A 19,859-nucleotide genomic window follows, 5' to 3' on the forward strand; every position below is an offset into this window, starting at 1 on the left:
CTGCCTCCAAAAAGGGGGGGGGGTGGCCCAGAACCGGAACCAGGGGAACCCACAATGGCTCTGATCTCCAGTTGCCAACTTTTTCTTTCAGATTCCCAAGGCTCTCCACAGAATTCTGCCCAAATTTCTTCTCTTGCAATGTCCAAAACCAGAAAGTTAGCCCACCAGTTGTCCAAAAATGTGCATTATCTGTGCCCCCTTGAGGAGAAGGAGGGAAGATATTATGCCCCGGTACAAGTATAGGGGCAGGGTACGATTTCAGCGCTGGTGGACACGGGATCTCAAGCTACCCTTCTGTCCAGAAGGGCCTTTGATGAACTGAATGCAGGAAGGGGAGGGAATTACCAAATTCCTCTCACCTCACTTCCTGGACAACTCCAGAACTTTGACGGGAAGGAAATTCCCGTCGAGGGGACGGCAGATTTGGACATTAAAATTGGGCGACACAAGTTGAAACACCCGGTCATAGTTGTGACTCCAGAGGGCACCCCTTGTTTACTAGGGAATGACCTCCTGAGAAGGTTGTCACCCCTAATAGATTGCGTAAACAAGGTCCTCGGGACCCAGACTAGCCGACCCATAAAATTAAAACAGAGTGTCAACCATGTTAGTTTAAACGCCACCTGCCACATGGTTGAACAAAAATCTGACCAAGTAGAATTTCACTTCCAGAACAACCAGATTCCAGACGTGACAGTAATAGCAGTAGGACAACAGACTGGTGATGGGGGGTCCTCTCTATTTCTGAAAATCAACCTCCCTTCCAGTTTAAGGTGGTATTCCACACTGGAAGGAAACACGCTGAAATTCTTTACTAATCCACAATCAGAAACTCCCACTCCTATAGTCCAGAAAGATGTGAAATCAGCTCAGAGCCTGGCTGATATTCAGCAAATTGGAGAGCAGTTGTTCATCCCTGTTCAGTTAAATGATGGGAAGGACTCTGTTCTCGCTCGAGTGTGTGTGAACAACGGTAAGAGCTTCATCAGCTAAGCCATGTTCCGCCAACTCCCAAAAGATCCAGCCATTCCCACATTCAAACTGATAGACAAATGGGAAATGGACCTGGAAGCACCCAATTCCAAACATCTCCTGCCAAGCAGGTGTATGCTCAAAATCTCCATTGGCAACAAGAGCATAGTCCACAATTGTTGGGTTGTGCGAGACGTCACTGCCGCTTTTTACTTAGGCAGTGACATTCTCAATCGCTTTGCCATTAGTTTGGACCTAATAAACTTCAAAGCTTGGTCCCGATTAGCGGATAATCCGATGGGCTTTGATGATCCAGAAAAAGCATTTAGGTCAGCTCAATTGCTACCTTATGCAGTTGAGATTCAGATCAAAGAGGAAGTCACCATCCCAGAAAGGACCCGACAATTCTCCCTGGAAGTGAAAGTTAAAAGAGGACAACATTTGAAAAACCATGATGCTTATATACACCTAAATGCTTCTCTCCAACAGCAAGGGTTGGGGGTAAACCCAACTCCATTAGTCAACATAGAACATGACACCATTCCAATAGAGGTGGATAACAGCGACTTAAAGAGTATTACTCTAGCCGCAGGCACCATTATTGGAATGGCGATTGATGACCGACATTTTCAATTGATTTAGGAAATGAACTGTTAGGAGCGATCCCCAAGGACTGTTTTCACAGTGACAGTGAGGACAATACAACACCAGACAGGATTTTCACCCGGCATGGGGGGAACTTCCTTGTGTACACTTCTTGCCCTTATAGTAAGGAAGATGTGACTTGTGACTTCAGGAGGGATGAGGTGATTTTCCAAGTCCATGAAGGCTGCCTTTCCCACCTGAAGCCCCCAGTCCAAATCAGCACTCTGACCAGGGACTTCTCCACCCAGCTGGAGGAGGCCGCTGAAATAGCCAAACCATAAGTCTTTCCAGGCTTCAGGCAGATGGTGGAAGAGAGAGGCAACCTAGCTGATGCCTGTGTGACTCTGGAACAGAAGCAAAAGTTGAAACAAGTCTTCTTGGATTTCCAAGATCTCTTTGCGGTAGACTCATATGACTGTGGTCGCACCGACATCCACACAACAACAATCCCCACGGACCCTAGCATGACTCCAGTGTTTGTGAAGCAATATCGTTTGCCTCTCGCATCCATGGAGTCCCTTACTGAAATAATTAAGAACCTTGAGTCCAGGGGAATAATCCGTCCAGTCCACAGCACCTTCAATAACCCGGTGCTGGGAATTTGAAGCCGAACGGCCAGTGGAGACTCTGTGCTGACCTCAGGGAGCTCAACAAACGGGTCCATACTTCCCGATGGCCTCTGCCCTACATTGACCAAGGGCTGGCCCAGATCCAGGGGTCACAGGTATTCACTGCAATAGACCTGACCAATGGATACTGGACTGTGCCTGTCAGTAGGGAGGACCAATACAAGCTGGCTTTTACCTTTGGGGGCCAGCAGTACACATGGACCCGGACTCCCTTCGGATACCTCAACTCCGGCAATGAATTCAGCATTTTCTTACACAAGGCCATGCCCGACCTGGGTGCAAGGGGTAACCTGGCTTATGTAGATGATGTCCTCATCAAAAGTTCATCTGTGGAGGAACACATAGCGGAGGTCCGTTATGTTCTGACCCAGTTGAGGGCCGCCGGAGCAAAACTTTCCTTTCAGAAAGCACAGTGGTGTAGAACCCGTGTTAATTTCTTGGGGCATGAGATTACTCCTCAGGGTCTCTGTCCCCAGGAAAAGAAAGTGGAAGCACTTCAGAAACTGAAAGACCCCACAACTCTGCGGGAACTAAGGAGCCTCCTTGGACTGACTAATTACAGCAGAAAGTTCATTGAGGGCTACGCAGAGATCACCAGACCCCTGATTCATCTCTTGAAGGGGGGGGTCAAGTGGGAATGGGGTCCAGAACAATCTGAGGCAGTAAGGCAGCTCAAAAGAAGCCTCTCACAAGCGCCTTGCCTAGCTTACCCTGTCAGAAACAAGGAGTTCTTCCTGGAGATGGGGTTCTCTAATACGTGCTTGACGGCAGTATTATACCAAAAGCATGACAAGGTCAATAAAGTAATCTCCTATGCGAGCAAAACTTTATCCTCTGTGGAGGGAAAATTCAACGATTGTGAGAAGGCACTCCTGGCAACGGTGTGGGCATTGAAGAATTACCGCCCGTTTATCCAGGGGGAACACATCATAGTGGAGACTCCACACCAGCCTCTGCAATATCTTCAAAGTGACAGAATCCGGGCCGGAAATGTGAGTAATTCCCGAATTACTTCTTGGATTCTGTCAATGCAAGACTTTCCTGTGGAGGTCAGATATGGCCAAAACAAGAAGAGTCCCCTCGCGCAAGGTCTGGCTGACTTGCATGATTGTGCCAGAGGAAACTGTCTCGAGGATGAAAGTCTAAAAATAAAGGACAACATGGAGGCATACCTTAATTCCCCCCACAAAGTCTTTGAAGAAGACAAGTGTGAGGGAATGCCCACTGTGTATGTGGATGGATGCTCTTACCATGTTGACAACAACGGGGAGAAAGAACTGGTGGCCGGCGTAGGGAATGCATGGGTGAATGAGTCCCCAGAACCCTCCGCTGGATACAAAATTGGTCCCCGAAGTAGTCAGGTGGCAGAATTGATGGCTGTGCATCAGGCCATCCTCACTGCTGTCCAGCATCAACTCCACGAACTGGTCATCATCACAGATTCGGATTATGTACGGAACGGGTTCGTGGAGCACCTGGTTAATTGAAAAACCAGAGGCATGTTATGTGCTAACAACAAACCCTTGAAACATGGGAAGTTGATCCAAAACATTGATGATCTGGTCACATCGAATGGGATGACCATCTACTGGAAAAAGATCAAGGGTCATTCCAAAGTAGAGGGACCAGACAAAACTGGAAATGACTTAGCTGATCAGCTGGCCAAAACCGGGGCCATCCAAGGGGATATAATAGAAATAGAGTCCCTGTTGGGGGAAATCCAGGTCACTGCTATCACTAGGTCCCAGATAAATGCTCACAGTGATCTTTCAATTGCCCAATGGAGTAATGAGACCCCTGATGCTGATTTGATTGCAGCTCAAAAGGGGGATCCAATTATTGGTAAGTTTTACCAACACCTTGAGGACCCTGAGAACTTTCCCCTGACGGATACCGATTACATTGGGAAAGAGGACCTAAGAGTGTTGATGAAATGTCCAAAAATGTTCCGAATCCAAGACGGTTTGCTGGTAAGGAAATCCAAAGCTGGCCACGATCAGTGGGTGGTTCCTACCTCATTCCGAAGCCTGATGTTAAGTCACGCCCATGATGCGGCCACCGCCGGTCATAGGGGGTTTCACACAACACTGGAAATCTTAAGAGAGGTTGCATACTGGCCACACATGGGGCAGGACCTCGACCAATACTTGAAGGGGTGTCTTGTGTGTGCACAATTTCAGCCATCATCCCTCACACACCGTGCGCCTCTCCAAATGAGGAGGATGACACTGCCATGGTCAGATGTGCAAATTGACTTTGTAGGCCCTGTGATGCGCTCGACTAGAGGAAACAAGTACATGTTGAGCGTTACATGCTTGTTTACCAAGTGGGTGGAATGTCTCCCAGCCCCAACTGCAAGGCAGAAACAGCAGCTGCCCTGATGATTAACCACATCTTTTCCCCTTTTGGTCTACCTCAAAGGATTGAGTCAGACAGAGGTAGCCACTTCACCAGTGAAGTAATGACAAAGATGTGGGAGATACTGGGGGTCAAAAGGAAGTTGCATATTGCTTACCGGCCAGCTTCTTCTGGGGCAGTAGAGAGATATGACCGAACCATTGTGAGCATACTAAAGAGGTTTGTGGCAGATTCTGGGCCAAGTTGGGATATCCGATTACCTTTAGTCCTAATGGCCATCAGATCTACCCCTTCATCTGCAACCAAAATGTCACCATTTGAGTTGATGACTGGACGCAAGATGGTGCTTCCGCAGCATTTGCTCTACAGGACCCAAGAGCAGACACTAATAAATGCCTCCACAACTCATGAGTATGTGGAGAATTTAAGGAAACACCTTCAACATGCTTTTGCCTATGCTCAGCAGAATTTAGAAAGATCAGCTGAGAGTATGAAGACCCACTATGACCTGAAAGCTTCCAGGAAGGAATATCAGGTGGGGGACCGGGTCTATCTATACAATTTCCAAAGGAACCAGGCCAAACAGCGACATTTTTTGCCTACATGGAAGGGACCCTTTGAGATTATAGACAAGATCTCCCCTGTGGCCTACAAGATCCGCATCCCCAAAGGCGGTTTGGCAGAGGGGGAAGACAAGTGGGTACATATAAATCAGCTAAAGTGTTGCCATCCCAGGCACACTCTGCAACAACTGGAGGAATCCTCTGGAATCCTAGAGGGTACTGTCTCAGATTAATTCAGTTCTAACTTAAAATATCCTACATATCGCCTATCAAATTCTGAGTTTCTCAATGTGGGTGTTTTCGTTTTTGAATGCAAAAAGAAATGTGCATGTTCATATGTTTTGACTATAAATTTATATGCCACCCCACTATATCAATGGTGGGTGAAAAATGTCTATGAATAGGTATTGCCGCTCTTCCTCCTTTGTCGTCCTAGGAGAAAGAAAACCTTGAGACAGGCCAGGGAGGACGATCCGGAGACCGGGAGCAGAGACGCAAGGGGCCCGGGATACCGCCCAATCTTCCCATCAGGACCGGCGAGGAGAACCGATCGATCAGTACCGGATGGAGGAAAAGATGCAGATCTGTGCCATCTACCGGAAGAATATGAGGGAAACATCCCAGATCTTGCGAGTTCCATCAGTGAAACAGAATGGCCATCGCAAGAGGGGGGCTTGTGGGATGTTTTTACCCATGCATCCGAGCCCTACCACAAAAACTGTGCAGTACTGGCATTGAAAACATCATGATGGCCAGAGCTTCCCAGAAAATGCCCAGGGAAATGAATGAAGAATAGGCTGCCACCCATTTTTGCCGATGTTATGGGCACAGAAGTACACTGCCTAAAACCACCATTAGACTACCCACACAGTAGCCTGAAACCATTGGGAATGGCAATGCTGATTGCCAAAAGCAACCTAGAACTGTGGGGAATTAATTTCTTAAATCCCAAAAATGGTTGCATTATCAGTACTCACCACTATCAGAAAGCAACACCAGACATTTGTGTAAAACTGAATAAATGAACCCAAAGCAGGCCAAAGAAAGCCTTACTAAGAGGTGGATACAATGTAAAGTTATATTCTGAAGTGACTTGAAGGTTTATAACAAGACTGGCTGAGCTCTGCAGGTCTGCAGCGGCTTAAACTGAAACTGGATTTAAAAATACCAAAAATCGAAATGTGTAAATAAACTGAGGGACAGACTTGTGACTGCCACATAGTTTGTCACTGTTAAAATGTCATAGTTTTGAACTTAGAATCAGCATTCTAGCTGCATATGTAAAAATTGTCTTGACTTAAACTGGGGAACAAAAAGTGACATTTTATCTGAAACCTGGCTTAATGAAACTGAATTTTGCCCACCAGCTACCCCCGACAGGAGTTGAGGCTTGCACAACAGCTGTGTTCCCAGGCCTAGCTGCCTTTTGCTGTTCCCACCAAAAGGGATATGACACTTCTCTGATTGAATTACCTGGGCTCTGCAGGAAATTGAACAAAGCCCTGTCCTGACTCAGGCAAATGTTTTATTGGGGGGGGTCGTAAAAGTGGCTTCCTCCTGGAAGGAAAGGGGAGGAGCACTGCCTGTGAGAGCAAGCTGGCTTGGCAGAACTGTAAAAACCAGAAATTCAACCTTGTGCTGGGGGGGGAACCACACCCCTTTGGGGCCAGAACATAAATCTAAAAAGATGGATCATTCATAGAGCGGACTTGTGAAAATTTTATAAGTGATATCATTATTCTTGTGATTTTTCTGTGCACATTTGAAGACGTGTTAGGACCCGGTGGTATGTTCAGGGGGGTTTTAAGCAGAAAAGAGGATATTACTCTAAATGTATGTATGTTAAAAATCTGACACTCCCCCACCTAATGCCCACATGCTTTGCAAACATTTGTGTAAATGGGGGGACAAATCCAATATTGGTAACCCAACCAAAAAGTGAAATATGTTGCCATTTTTGAACCCAAGCTCCTAGAAACAACAGAATTGGAACAGGGGCTACCATCAGTAAATGCATGATGTGTGTATGCAATGCCAAACAACTGTCTATCGGGGAAATATGTCTTTAGGTCAAATATAGATTGTGTGTAATTTGACAGGGGAGTGTCCTTTCTGCACGCCATTAAATGACATCGCTCTGACACTCCACTTCTTTTCCCCAACCAAGAGAGAAAGGAAAGCTTGACCAATGGGCAGTTGAGAGAGGGGCTGGCTAGTGATGCTGCACACACACCCACTTTCAAAAGACATAAAAAGAGCCACTGGAAGCTAGAGAGGGCATTCTATTCCATCTGCTGCGGGACGCTCTGCCGGGAAAATCCATACTTTACCTCCATCAACCTCCAGAGAGCCAACATAGAGACTTCAATCTATCCACCTTCAGAGATTAAGACTTTACTTCAGAATTTGTAGCAGAGAGGTCAACTACAAGCTAAATCCCTCTTTAGCAGGCCTCAAATCATTGCCACTATTCACAGCCAGGCGAGCTGTTTGAATTCTTTGCAAGAACTCTTGCCATTTGCCAGAGAGCAGTGTTGTATCCAGAGAGAGACCAGCTGAACCGGAGACCGCTGTTAGCAGAACCAGAGAGCTGACCCAGATCACTGTGAAGTGCCGAGACCAGACCGGAGTCCAGTCCAAAACCCGCTGACCAGATCGTGACGAGGCCCAGTCCTTCTAAAAATTAGGAGTGAGTACCCGCAAAAACTGTGCAGAACCCAATCTCTTAGTTAAAATAATCTAATGCAAGCTATTTTAACTTCAGCAGAACTGTCTCCTAGAGATCCTGTCACCTGTCATTCTTAAGCTGCGAGCTGTCATATGTAATTCCAAAGTTGCACGCTGTCACTTGTCATTTTGAGTTGCTTTAAATCCGAAAATCTACCTTTACTAAATCGTTCATAACTCCGGAACCGTTCGGGTTAGGAACGAAATTTAACTTTCATCTGGAAGCTGAGATCCTAGGCTGCCCTAGGACCCCGAAACAACAGTGCTACTCTTTGTAGTTCCTCTGTAATTGCGCCCGGCGCACTCGGAAAAATCTGCCGCGATTTGACATTTTGCCGCGAATTGAAAGGTTAGCTCACGTGTAAAAATCTGCAGCTGCTTGCCTTCCGTTGCAAAAATTCATTTGCAACCTGACAACCATTCATAGAGCATTGCTAAAGTGATCCTGAACTCATTCAAAGTATCTATCACTCACCCTGAACCTCTAGAGGGAATTAAAAGCATTTTAGCATATTTTTCACTTCCTTGCCAGCACATTTTGGGCCTGTGTTTCAAACTTCTGTAGTCTAAGCTTGCTGGGGTGAACTGAATTACATTTGATTGCATTTCTGAGAACTGTGTGATTTCCTTCCATTTCCTTGCATTGCATAAAGGGGGGAGTGGATTGCCAGAGAAAAGTGATTACATTGTTTTGTTGAAATCATATTGAGTATTTCTGTACTGCAATTTCATTCCACCTTGCATCCATTTGAAACCATAAAAGTATTGTTGCTATCTTATCCATCCTATAACCACTCATCATTGATTATAAAGAAGTGTGCTAGTGCCGGACTATCCATTATTGATTACTGCTCAGATTAAATGTGATATTCAATTATTAATTTAATTTTAAAGTGTGATATATATATCTATTGTTTAAATTATCAAATAAACCTTTTAAACTTGCAAAACAGAACTACTTCTTGGCTCAGTGGGGTCAGGGGGATTCCAAGAGAGGGGTGTTATATAGGGGTAGTCATCCAGAACGCATGAACTGGACGTAAAGATATATCAATAAGGGTTTCCATTCAGTATCCCAGACTAGGCATTGACTTAGCTGTAGTGTTGAATTGAATCCTCTTACAATATGTATCCAACAGATGTCCCTCCATATTTTCACAATGTAGTGGCTATCCATGAAAGGAAGTATGCCTGCTAGTAAACTCTACAAGTTTCATACTTGTTCCAAAAGTGTGAGTGAGATACACTACATTTGCATTTTCTTTATTGTGTGTCCTGTTCTCAGAAAATAACAACAGTTGAGTATGGTTCTCAGATCTAGAAGCTTAATTAAAATGATCCAACCTTCATCAAGCAATATTTAGAATTGTGTGCCAGCCATATAGAAATGTGTACCATGAAGTTCATTCACAAAATGTAAAGAATCAGCATTAATAAAACACACATTGGCATACATAAGACAAATCCAGAGGTGTACCTTCTTTATGAAAATTATTACTTACTGGTATAGGTTAGATGAAATCCTTGGCTGGTCTCTGATCTGTTGGAGTAGAATTCTATACGCATGTGGTTTGATGTGCTATTAATGGTCACTGCATTCATTTCATTTTCAGTAAAAGTGCCCAAAAGGCGAGACAAGCTGTCTTTTCCATCATAGACCTTAAAAAATAAAAGAAGAATTATGGCAATCAATCATCTGAATACAGATCAGAAGAATTGAATATTTTACTTCCTCAATGATTAAAATTTCTTTTGACAGTTTACCAATGTTTTTATTCCTCTGTAGGTGAGCCTTGGGGAAAATGGCAAATCATAGTGCTAGACATGTGGATTGATATTTGAATGGAAGTGACAAGTAAAAATGACTATAATAGACATTGGCAAGTGAAAACGTGAAGACTAATGATTTGAAAGGCCTTTCATTGTCGATAAATTGAGTAATAGTATATGCAATAACATAGCCCTCTAGACACTTTTTTCTATACTATAACTGTTGTATAAGAGTAATACAGTTAATGTGAGATAGGGGGCAAAGGGACAATATTCAAAGGCTTCTAAAATAGGGAAAGGCATTAGTCAGAGATGAGTCATGCCCCCACAGCCTTGCTGTTCTTATTGTATATTAATGACCTGGATTTTCCCTTCCGAGATCCAGACTGTGATCCTCAGCAAATTGATGGTACCAAAATAGGTATATTACTATATGCTGAGGGTGTGGTTCTGATCTCTCAGTCTCCCATTGCAATAAACAACCAACTGGAAGATCTGTCTAGCTTCTGTAATGGCCATAGTCAACCTGTCTAAGATTGTTGTGATAGCCTGTAATTCTACTAAATCAATAAAGGATTCTCCAAAGTTTGACAAAGAAATAATAAAACAGGTCAATCACTTTAACTACTTAGGGATTAGAGTGGTGGGAAAGGGGCCTGGCAGGCAATGGACATGTAGGCTTATCAGCAGCCCAAGGCAGCTCAGCTATGCAAGATCTCCTTTTCAGAGTGTCCACCTGCCCCCATAACCCTCTGCAACATTATGGTTCTGTCTTGGCAACAGCATTTGCATTTGATTTTCAGCTCCTTCCAGTTGGAAACCAATCCACTTTTCTTCTGTTGGGTAGGCTCTGCTTCTTTGTTGCTTTCCCAAAACCTCCATCATTTGGCTTATATGGCCAGCAAACAAAACATAATCAGCATCTTTTGACAGAGAAAATTTGATTGACAGACCCCTTAAAAAGTTCTAATCTCTTATCAACAGCCACCAGGATCATCTCCTTTTCTAAGATTTGTCTAATATACTTTAATATGTCATGAGGGGATATATTTAGCTGAGAATTAGCCCACCCATCAGGAATTATTATGAACTATGTATTTCCAATGTCCCATTAATAAGAGTTACATTTTCGGAATAGCAAGACAATTCTGAATTAAGAGACATTGTTCATATTAGTGTAGCTTCATATATTAAGAGTTATTAAAATATGCACATGTGTGATTAATTTGTATACATTTTAATATATCCAATGCATATGCATGCAACTGGGGCCACTGCATTACATTCTAATCTATGTTCAGTCTGTAAATTGAACAAAGGCTTTAACAGTTCGAGCCAACAAACTTTGCCATCCATTGTTTCTAAGGCTGCTGTGGTGGGTCAGAAGCATGACAGAGACTTTCTCTAAACTGTGGGTTTACCCTACCTAACACAAACTAACTAAGGTGCTCGTCAGTGAGTCCAAAAGGAAGATCTGTCCTCTGTCCAGAACTAACCTATTCTGTCCCTACCACTATCCTAACCACCTAAGGCACAGGAGAATGCCCCCCTTCTCATGTGATCTGCTGTTCAGTACAGTCACTTTAGTAACATATTTGTAGGTAGTTCTTGGAAAACTACTTTAATTTATTTGGAAGGTTCAGAAAGGGGGCTCTTCAATTCCTCTATCGTGTACTTGAAACCTTGTTTCCCATTTCAAAAGTTATTATTCTCTTTCTCCTTGTTTATCACACTTGCCACTTTTTCTATATAAAATATCCAGTATTTTCCCTGGCCTGGCTAGATAGATACGTTCACGAATAGGATTGTCACTTTCCTCGAACATTTGATAGTTACTGGGATGAGTATGAGTGTTCAGCAATGATTCTCTCTTCACTCCACCTGTTTAGGCTTACTGGGATGAGTATAAATGTTCCAATAATGATTCTCACTTCTCTCCTCCTCTTTGGTTACACTGGGAGTATAACTGTACCAGTAATCATGTTCTTTGTTTGCCATTTGTTTGCCATTGTTCTTTCCTTACTAGTACAGGTATCAGGGTTCAAATAATGATTCTCAGCTTTCTCCGTTATTCTGTCTTTGCTGAGATGAATATGAGTGTTTTCGTATAATTTCCCACTCTTCTTTGGTAATCGAGTATGAGTGCTTTCTTATAACTTCATACTCCTCTTTGGTAATCTTAACTTCAGATCCTCAATGGGATGAGTATGCTTCGTCCATTTGTTATATTCAGTATCCCTCCTGGTTCTCCCACCTTCCAGATTACCTCTTTCTCTTGGGGTTAGAATCACACTGAATTCATGACTGGATCTGTTTCTCTGCTCATCGGGTTGGCTTCTTGGTTCTCAGTTTTCCTCTCTCTCTGAGTGTACCTGCTCCATGCATTGAATGGGTCTGTGGTCTCAGTGTCATTGTTGGACTCAACAATCCACCACCTCACTGTCACGCTACCACCTAGGCTTCAGTTGCCAGCCTGAGGTTTCCTTTCCTCAGCTTCTGTCATTTCAGGTTTCTCTCGTGCCAGCTTTGCACACCAGTTTAATTCCAGGTTTGGAAGCTGAATGTCCCAGTCTCGCTCAGCTCTCCTCGCACAGCTAATTTGAAACTCCTGGGCTTCTCTCTCTTCAAACAGGACTTCTCCTCCTTGATTTATGATGCATTACTTGGTCTTCTCCAGCGGAACATCAACATCCTTCCTTGCTATTCCCTGAGAACTCTGTGTCACTTGCACAATATGCTTCTTCTCAGTATTGCATCAATATTCTTTCTCATGTTGGTTTAATGTTTCTACACTATGATAAAAAACATGAACTTGCTCCTCATGTCTTCTTCTGGTAGAAGCTGTCAGTGGTGGGTTGTAGAGGTGTGATTCTGCATGTTCATCTTCAGAACGGGAGTCCTTCTCCCCAAAGGGGGAATCTGTCCAGGTGAGGTCCTGCTTGCCTCTACTACTAGTGAGGGTATTGCGTAGTGGGCTCACCTCACCATCCGCACAGGGAAAGGCTCCGCCCTGGGGAGAAGTGACTAAATCTGGCGATTTGTCACACTGCAAAGAATGTCATGTTTTATTGGGTTCAGTCTATCAACAAGAAACAAATGCTGAGGCAGATATCCTGCGAACCAAACAAATGATTTTAATAAGTTACATTCATGAAGAAGACACCGATGGATGAGCCATTGTTAATTTGTCCTATCAGGGTTCAGGGTCTGTTTGAGTCCTATGCAATCGAGAATGCATTTTACTGATTCTACACACTTTGAAATGTTTGTCCTTGCTCTCCTTTTAAACATGCATGTACACCACATTGAGCTGAATCCAACATGTAGCTCACATTTAGCTCTATATTCTTTGTATTGTTTTTACATCTTTGTGCTGAATACACACAGCTGTGTCTATTTATCACAGTCATTTGTTGGTCAAGTTAATGGACAATGAAGTCTGTTTTACAGAAAGCTGGTATCTTCATACAAATGTTTTCAGAATAAAACTTAAGTTGATAATTTAAGGAACATGCTCTCTTTGTGTAATTGTAACTGGTAATGACAATTCAATTCACTGTAAGGCTATCAACAAATGGATAATTAAAAAAGTCTACAAGAGAACATGTAATACACATTCTGCCTATAACCTCCTCGCAGAATACTAACATATAATATGTATAAGACTCCATGTCCTTCATAAAACATGACTACATATATGCACACACTCCTTTCCATTACCTAGTTTAATCTTTCAAATAAAACATGTCCTTTTATGCACATTGTTTAATGAAAAGCATTACATTAATATAACATTGCATTTCATTTCCATACACTATCATAGGTTAGAAGGATGTTTCATGTCACAGAGTCCCATGCTTTGATAGAGGAAAACATTCAATGTCACTAAATGTGCTGCTTTGTAAGGTCACAGAACTCTGAGGTTAATAGCAATATCATGTTTAAATATGGTAGGGTGTATTACATCCAGTATAACACATGGTCACACTGACATATCTTTCAAAACGTGGTCTCATATTCCAATGTAAGCAAGCTATTATTCATATTTTCATAGGTTGAACATCTGTGTTTGTGGTTTAAATAAATAGAAACATGACTATCCTGTCCTAAATTCTAAAAGTGGTCTAAATAACTATACTTCTAGAATTGTCTACCCATCAATTAATGACTGAATTGTCACAAATAGTTCCAAGGAAAGGGTCCTGAAAAGCTGAGTCATCCTCTAATTAAAGGCTTTGGTAACAGCTGGGACTCTGGCCATTGGAAGGTACTGAATTTTGACATCCCAACCTAGCTGAAATAACGTATCACAAGTATATAGTCATGACAATATTTTGTTAAAGTTGATTAGTAACATTACAACTAGACTGTAATAACACTGTTTACCCATTGTATACAGATAATGCAGGCTTCCATGCATTGTAGACCTGACATCACGCCACATAGAAGTGGGAGAAATCCGATAGGAAATGCTGTAAAAGAACACAGATCACAATAATTTTGTAATTATTATGTTCTATTATGTTATTGTGACTTATGCCACGCACTGCTGCATTGCAATGGTCTCCAGGTGCTCATTGCATTAAACCAATCATAATATTTCAAATGCTTCATCTTCTCATATTTATGAAGCACTATGATATTCTCATTCAAGGGCAATATGCCTTGGTGCTCAGATACCAAGGATAGGGTCACAAAAAAATAAAATACAACTCTATACAACGTGTGCAATGTGATGCTTTCCCTGCAAATGGATTGCATGTTTATGTGTATTCATCATGTCAAAACGCATTTATCTTTATGAAAAAAAAGCATTTCAGAAAATCTCCACAGTGTGTTCACTCATTACATTCTAAAGAGAATAATCCGATCTGAACTGTGCATTCAAAATATTTAAGCAATCCCCTAAATCCCCACCTGCGGACCTCAGTTCATTTTTGTGAAAAATATAAAACTGTGCCTTCTGAGTAAGATTTCCAATTAACTGGCTAGCCTTAGCAATACTTTTGCAGGTATATACCAAATCACAAATGTTATTTTTAATATGCCTACATAATTATTTCTAGTGTGCTTATTTAATATTTCTATTGTATCCCTGCATGTATAGCAGGTTTATCAAGCATCTTCAATGTTATTGTTTTAGAATATAAATCATACAATTGCATTGTCCTTTGGATCACTCCCTTCTTTACCCGTCTCATTTTTATTGTTGTCTATAAGGTTGCACTGAAAGCGGTACCTATAAGACAAAACTGCTGTCATCAAAATAAGAGCTTTAACATGAGAGCTTGAAATGGAGGCTTTGGATGCAGGGTTGTTGTTCAGGTTAACATATGATGATGGATATGTGTTGTTTGGCCTATGTGTCCTCCTCATCTTCGCCCATCTCTAAGTCAAATCAATAGGATTTCCTCCCATGTCTATTCCTTTTTGCACTCTTTGGCTGATTTTCTACTGTGTGGTAAAGTTGTCAGCCATGTTTACTACCAACATGGTGGCTGCCATGTGTTAATATTATTAAAAAGTTTGACTAGATTGATGCTTTACAAAATATTTACCACATATTTAAATTTACGTTACACATTGTATTTTGTATTTTAAATAAACCAGTTACTGTAACAATTATATTTTGTTAGAAAATGTCCATTACTTGGTGTGGGTGTCTAGTGTTTGATTCGATATGCTGTCTGTTGGCAGTATGTGATTTTTCCAGGATGGTAAGCATTTAATTTTCTTTCCCCACATTGAGAGCTTGATTTCTAAATGTGAAACCGCTTGGAGTTTTCCCCTAACTTGAGAAGCAGAGTGGCACTGCTTGCCGTTTGTATGCGCACTTTCAACTGGCCCCCTCCCACTGGCAAGCATTGTCCCAGGAGTAGGGCACTGAATGCAAAATAATGTCTGTGTTTAGGTGGCAAGCATGCTAGATATACTTCCATGGTCTCAGCACCTGCCCGACTTGCCGTTTCCAAGTGAAGCAGTACTGTGGAATCTGCTTTATAAAGCCACATTGATCTACGTCCATCCACGAGGAACCCAGTATTTTGCAGCCGCGATACAGTGAGAAGCTGGGGCTCTGCATGTCACCATCGGGCTGACTTTGTGTTAGTATTGTTAGAAAGCTAATATATACCACGAGAGTGTGTCGCCTTTAAACTTGTTATATTAGCTTTCTAACGTTACTAAAACAATGTCAGAGTGGGTGGCGGCCTTGGGAGTCCCGATGCCGTCACCCGCTCTGAGTTTGTTTTAGTAACATTAGACTGCTAATAACGTTTTTTTTAAAAAAATGTTTTTATTAACGTTCTAACATTACTAAGGCAAATCTTCAATCTGCAGAGATGATCAAGCACTGCCCATTTCCCCTAGTCACAGCCCCCCTGAGACGCAAAGGCTGCGTCCCTCCACAGGCAGTGCCGTAATGAACTCAACATCTTTCTTTTGTCATCAGAAAGACCACTAGTCACCTTGCAAATCTGTGACAGTTAAAGCAAGCAACAAAATAAAGCACAATTTGTAATATTTGTTCATACCCATAATGTCTAATAGCTTAATATGCTATTATTATCAGAAAGACCACTAGTCACCTTGCAAATCTGTGACAGTTAAAGCAAGCAACAAAATAAAGCACCATTTCTAATATTTTTTCATACCCATAATGTCTAATAGCTTAATATGCTAAACAGTTAAGTTTGCTTTGATGTCCTTAGTTGCATGTTCTTAAAACCATGCATAACAATACGCTGGAGGTTTGTGATGAATCTCCAAACCTAAGTGAGTGTATTAAACAACTTTGTTTAGAGTGTGTTTTACAGCACTGAAAATAAAGTGGGTAAATACATATTTTGCATCTTATAATTTCCATTCAGGATGTGGAAAATAAAGGTATACTGATATTATTTTGGCTCAACATACTGCTATAAGAATTTGCATGTTTTCATGATGCATTACTATGCAATTTTTGTATTTAGCTAGTAAACTCTATAAGACAGTATTATTGTAGGCCTTGACACCCAAAACCTAAACATTTGTTCCAATTAAAGCGTGGAAGAATGTGGCTGTGCCTAAATTGCAGAGTGGGTTAAAATCCTTGCTTCGCTGTTTAGCGTAAGTGTTTGATCCTGGGCAAATAATGTAATATCACCATGACATCAACTGCAAAAATTGGAGTGCTTATAAGTAATTATGTTTAAACCTTTACAATAGGACAGTTTGAATAAGTTTAGGCACACTTTGGTGTACCCTGTTGCTCATCTGATAGTGGCTCCAATACTGTCAAATAGAACTGCATTATTGCTGCACTGGCCCTCCCCCATATCACTTGATTTGAAAGGCAGACATAGGGCCTCATTACGACTCAGGCGGTAAGGGGTTTACGCCGGCGTAAACAGCGCCGACCCTTACCGCCTGAGTACGAGGTCCCTTAGCGCCATGGCGGATTTAACACCTGCTTTTAGCAGGTGTTAAAATCCATGGCTCTAAGGGACCATGGAGTTAATTATGCCACCGTAATTTACGGTGGCGTAATTAACGCCTTCCCCACTCCCATTATGCCCTAAAGGGCAAAAATGGGAATGGGGAAGGGTAAATGGGGATTGGGGACTTACCGCCCCGCCAAGGTCGGAATGGGGCGGTAAGTCTGCCAACCACCATGGCGTAAACGTAGTTTACGCCATGGTGGTAAAGTCACGGCCCAGGCGGTAACTTACCGCCTGGGTCGTAATGAGGCCCATAGTCTCACCAGCCAGTCAGTGCACCAGCGATTCTAGAATAGTGGACTAACTGTGGTTACTTGCAAACTGTTTTTATTTGAAGAAGGTGTGGTTTTGGAATCTAATGTAAGTTTTGTATGGAATTTAAAGGCATTGTGACGTGCATCAGGAGTGATGGTGCTGACAGGCGGGTGCAGGTCAGAAGCACCCGATTTTTGAGTGATGATCTTCTTCAATGGGTTTGAGGATATGTGATGAAATGCGGAGAATCCGAGGTCTGATCCCTTGAAGTGCTTTGTGGAAACCTTGTTTATGTAAACTATTTCATTGTTAGTACCAGCATTCATATGCATACATTTTTAGGCAATTGGAATTGTGATGTGTGGTTAGTACTTGCATGCCAGGAGAGTGATTGGAAGGGTAGGGAGGACAGGAGCCAGCTCATTCTGAAAGCAGTCCTTAAGTGGGTGTGTTCTGACTTAAGGAAGAGAGTTAACTGCTTTTAACAGTGAAGCTGCACTAGAATAGTCCAGTTACAATAAGCAAAAGAGCCTTTGCACCACATTTAAGTGGCTCATGTCTCAGGAATGTTATTCTCACATCCAAAAACCTAAGCTGTTTGAAAAAGTATGTATGGTTCATGGTTACACACATTTCAATGTTAGGGTGAGTTTTGTGAACCGTGATGTGAGCACCAAGACATGCGTCTGTTAGGAATATAGAAAATCACACATACAATCCTTTTAACACAGACTTCTTTATTAAATATAGAGATCTCTGATTACCGTTAGATTCCTGAAATGCTCTGTGATTTAATGCAAAGCATACAGGAACCTTCATTGGTGTCATTTGTCCCCTTTCACACTCTCATGGAGGTACTTTGGACTAGTGCAATAAGAGTGTAGCAGACAGTCCATCTTGGAACGATAACCTTATCAGAAAATAATTCATATGGTTAGTCTAGTATTGCCCCTTCCGAAATAAAAGTGAGGTGGTAGGAACAGAACACCTGCAACACAGGGCCAGTGGTCAGTGAGCTCTCAGACCTTGGCAGGCTGGTCACATCGCAGTGTGCCGGTACGAACAGTTTGTAACTGCATTCAGAAATTTACCGGCACCCGATTTTCTGGGCCGCTGGGGTTGTAATCGCCCAGAAGCACAGGGAAGTCAGGGGCCGGTAAATTCTTCCTAGTCCGGCAGCAACCTGCCGGTGGTACCAGCACAGTTACCGCCGGACTTGGAATGAGGCCCATGACTCTAAAAGGACCATTCTGGCAGGTATGATGCTCCTTGCAATCTTGTAGCTGTAGTGATGCCTTGAAATGTAGGCCACAAAAAGTTGTACAGATTTCTATTGTGTATTAAGATTTAGGGGCCGATTCATGGAACAAACGTGCGCCGAAAATCTACGCGCAAGTAGGCGCAAGCAGGCGCAAGCAGGCGCAAGCGGAAAAAAACAGGCGCACGCGCACGCGCGCGATTCATGGAAGTCCCTGCGCGTGTTCACCGCGCGATGTGCGCCAAACCCGTGCATGGCGCACAAGTCACTGCAACATCGCGAAAGGCGTGCGCGACGGTGCGCGACGCGCACAGTGAAAGCGCACAACCTCAGCGCACACAGCAGAAAGTGGGCGGGACATGGGGCGTAACGCGCGGAATGGGGAACAACACGCGAAAATAAGGGCGTAACTGGGGATGCACTGCACGGAAGCAGAGGTAACGCCCACACGCACACGAACCACACGTATTCATGGAATGGAATAGGGCAAACCCACGCACAGCCAAAGCCGCGCACAAGCTGAAACACGTCCGCCACACGAAGGCAGGCGGTAGAGTCCCAGCGCATCAAAAAAGTGGCGCCGCGGGAAGTAAAATACGCGATTGAGCGGGGTACGTGTATTCCGGGGGTGCGCGGGAAGTTACACACGCGAATGAGCGGGCTACGTGTATTCCGGGGGTGCGCGGGAAGTGACACAAGCGATTGAGCGGGGTACGTGTATTTCGGGGGTGTGCGGGAAGTTCCACACGCGATTTGGCCGGGTACGTGGATTTCGGGGGTGCGCGGGAAGTTCCACACGCGATTTGGCCGGGTACGTGTATTTCGGGGGTGCGCGGGAAGTTCCACACGCGATTTGGCCGGGTACGTGGATATCAGGGGTGCGCGGGAAGTTCCACACGCGATTTGGCCGGGTACGTGGATTTCATGGGTGCGCAGGAAGTTCCACACGCGATTGAGCGGGGTACGTGTATTTCGGGGGTGCGCGGGAAGTTCCACACGCGATTTGGCCGGGTACGTGGATTTCAGGGGTGCGCGGGAAGTTCCACACGCGATTGAGCGGGGTACGTGTATTTCGGGGGTGCGCGGGAAGTGACACACGCGATTTGGCCGGGTACGTGGATTTCAGGGGTGCGCGGGAAGTTCCACACGCGATTGAGCGGGGTACGTGTATTTCGGGGGTGCGCGGGAAGTTCCACACGCGATT

At 43.5% G+C, this 19,859-nt stretch overlaps 1 protein-coding gene across 2 annotated transcripts in view; it reads right to left on the minus strand.

The window, feature by feature from the left end:
* CSMD1 (CUB and Sushi multiple domains 1) overlaps window positions 1-19,859 on the minus strand; it is a 5,442,057-nt gene that overhangs the window by 1,977,177 nt on the left and 3,445,021 nt on the right. For both annotated transcript variants that reach the window (XM_069606098.1, XM_069606099.1), the window contains exon 23: window positions 9,397-9,553. In XM_069606098.1, the coding sequence (XP_069462199.1) occupies window positions 9,397-9,553 (157 nt within the window). The remainder of the gene's footprint in view (window positions 1-9,396; window positions 9,554-19,859) is intronic.

The sequence above is a fragment of the Ambystoma mexicanum genome, chromosome 4p (genome assembly GCF_040938575.1).
Source record: "Ambystoma mexicanum isolate Mex_15411 chromosome 4p, UKY_AmexF1_1, whole genome shotgun sequence".
NCBI lineage: Eukaryota > Metazoa > Chordata > Amphibia > Caudata > Ambystomatidae > Ambystoma > Ambystoma mexicanum.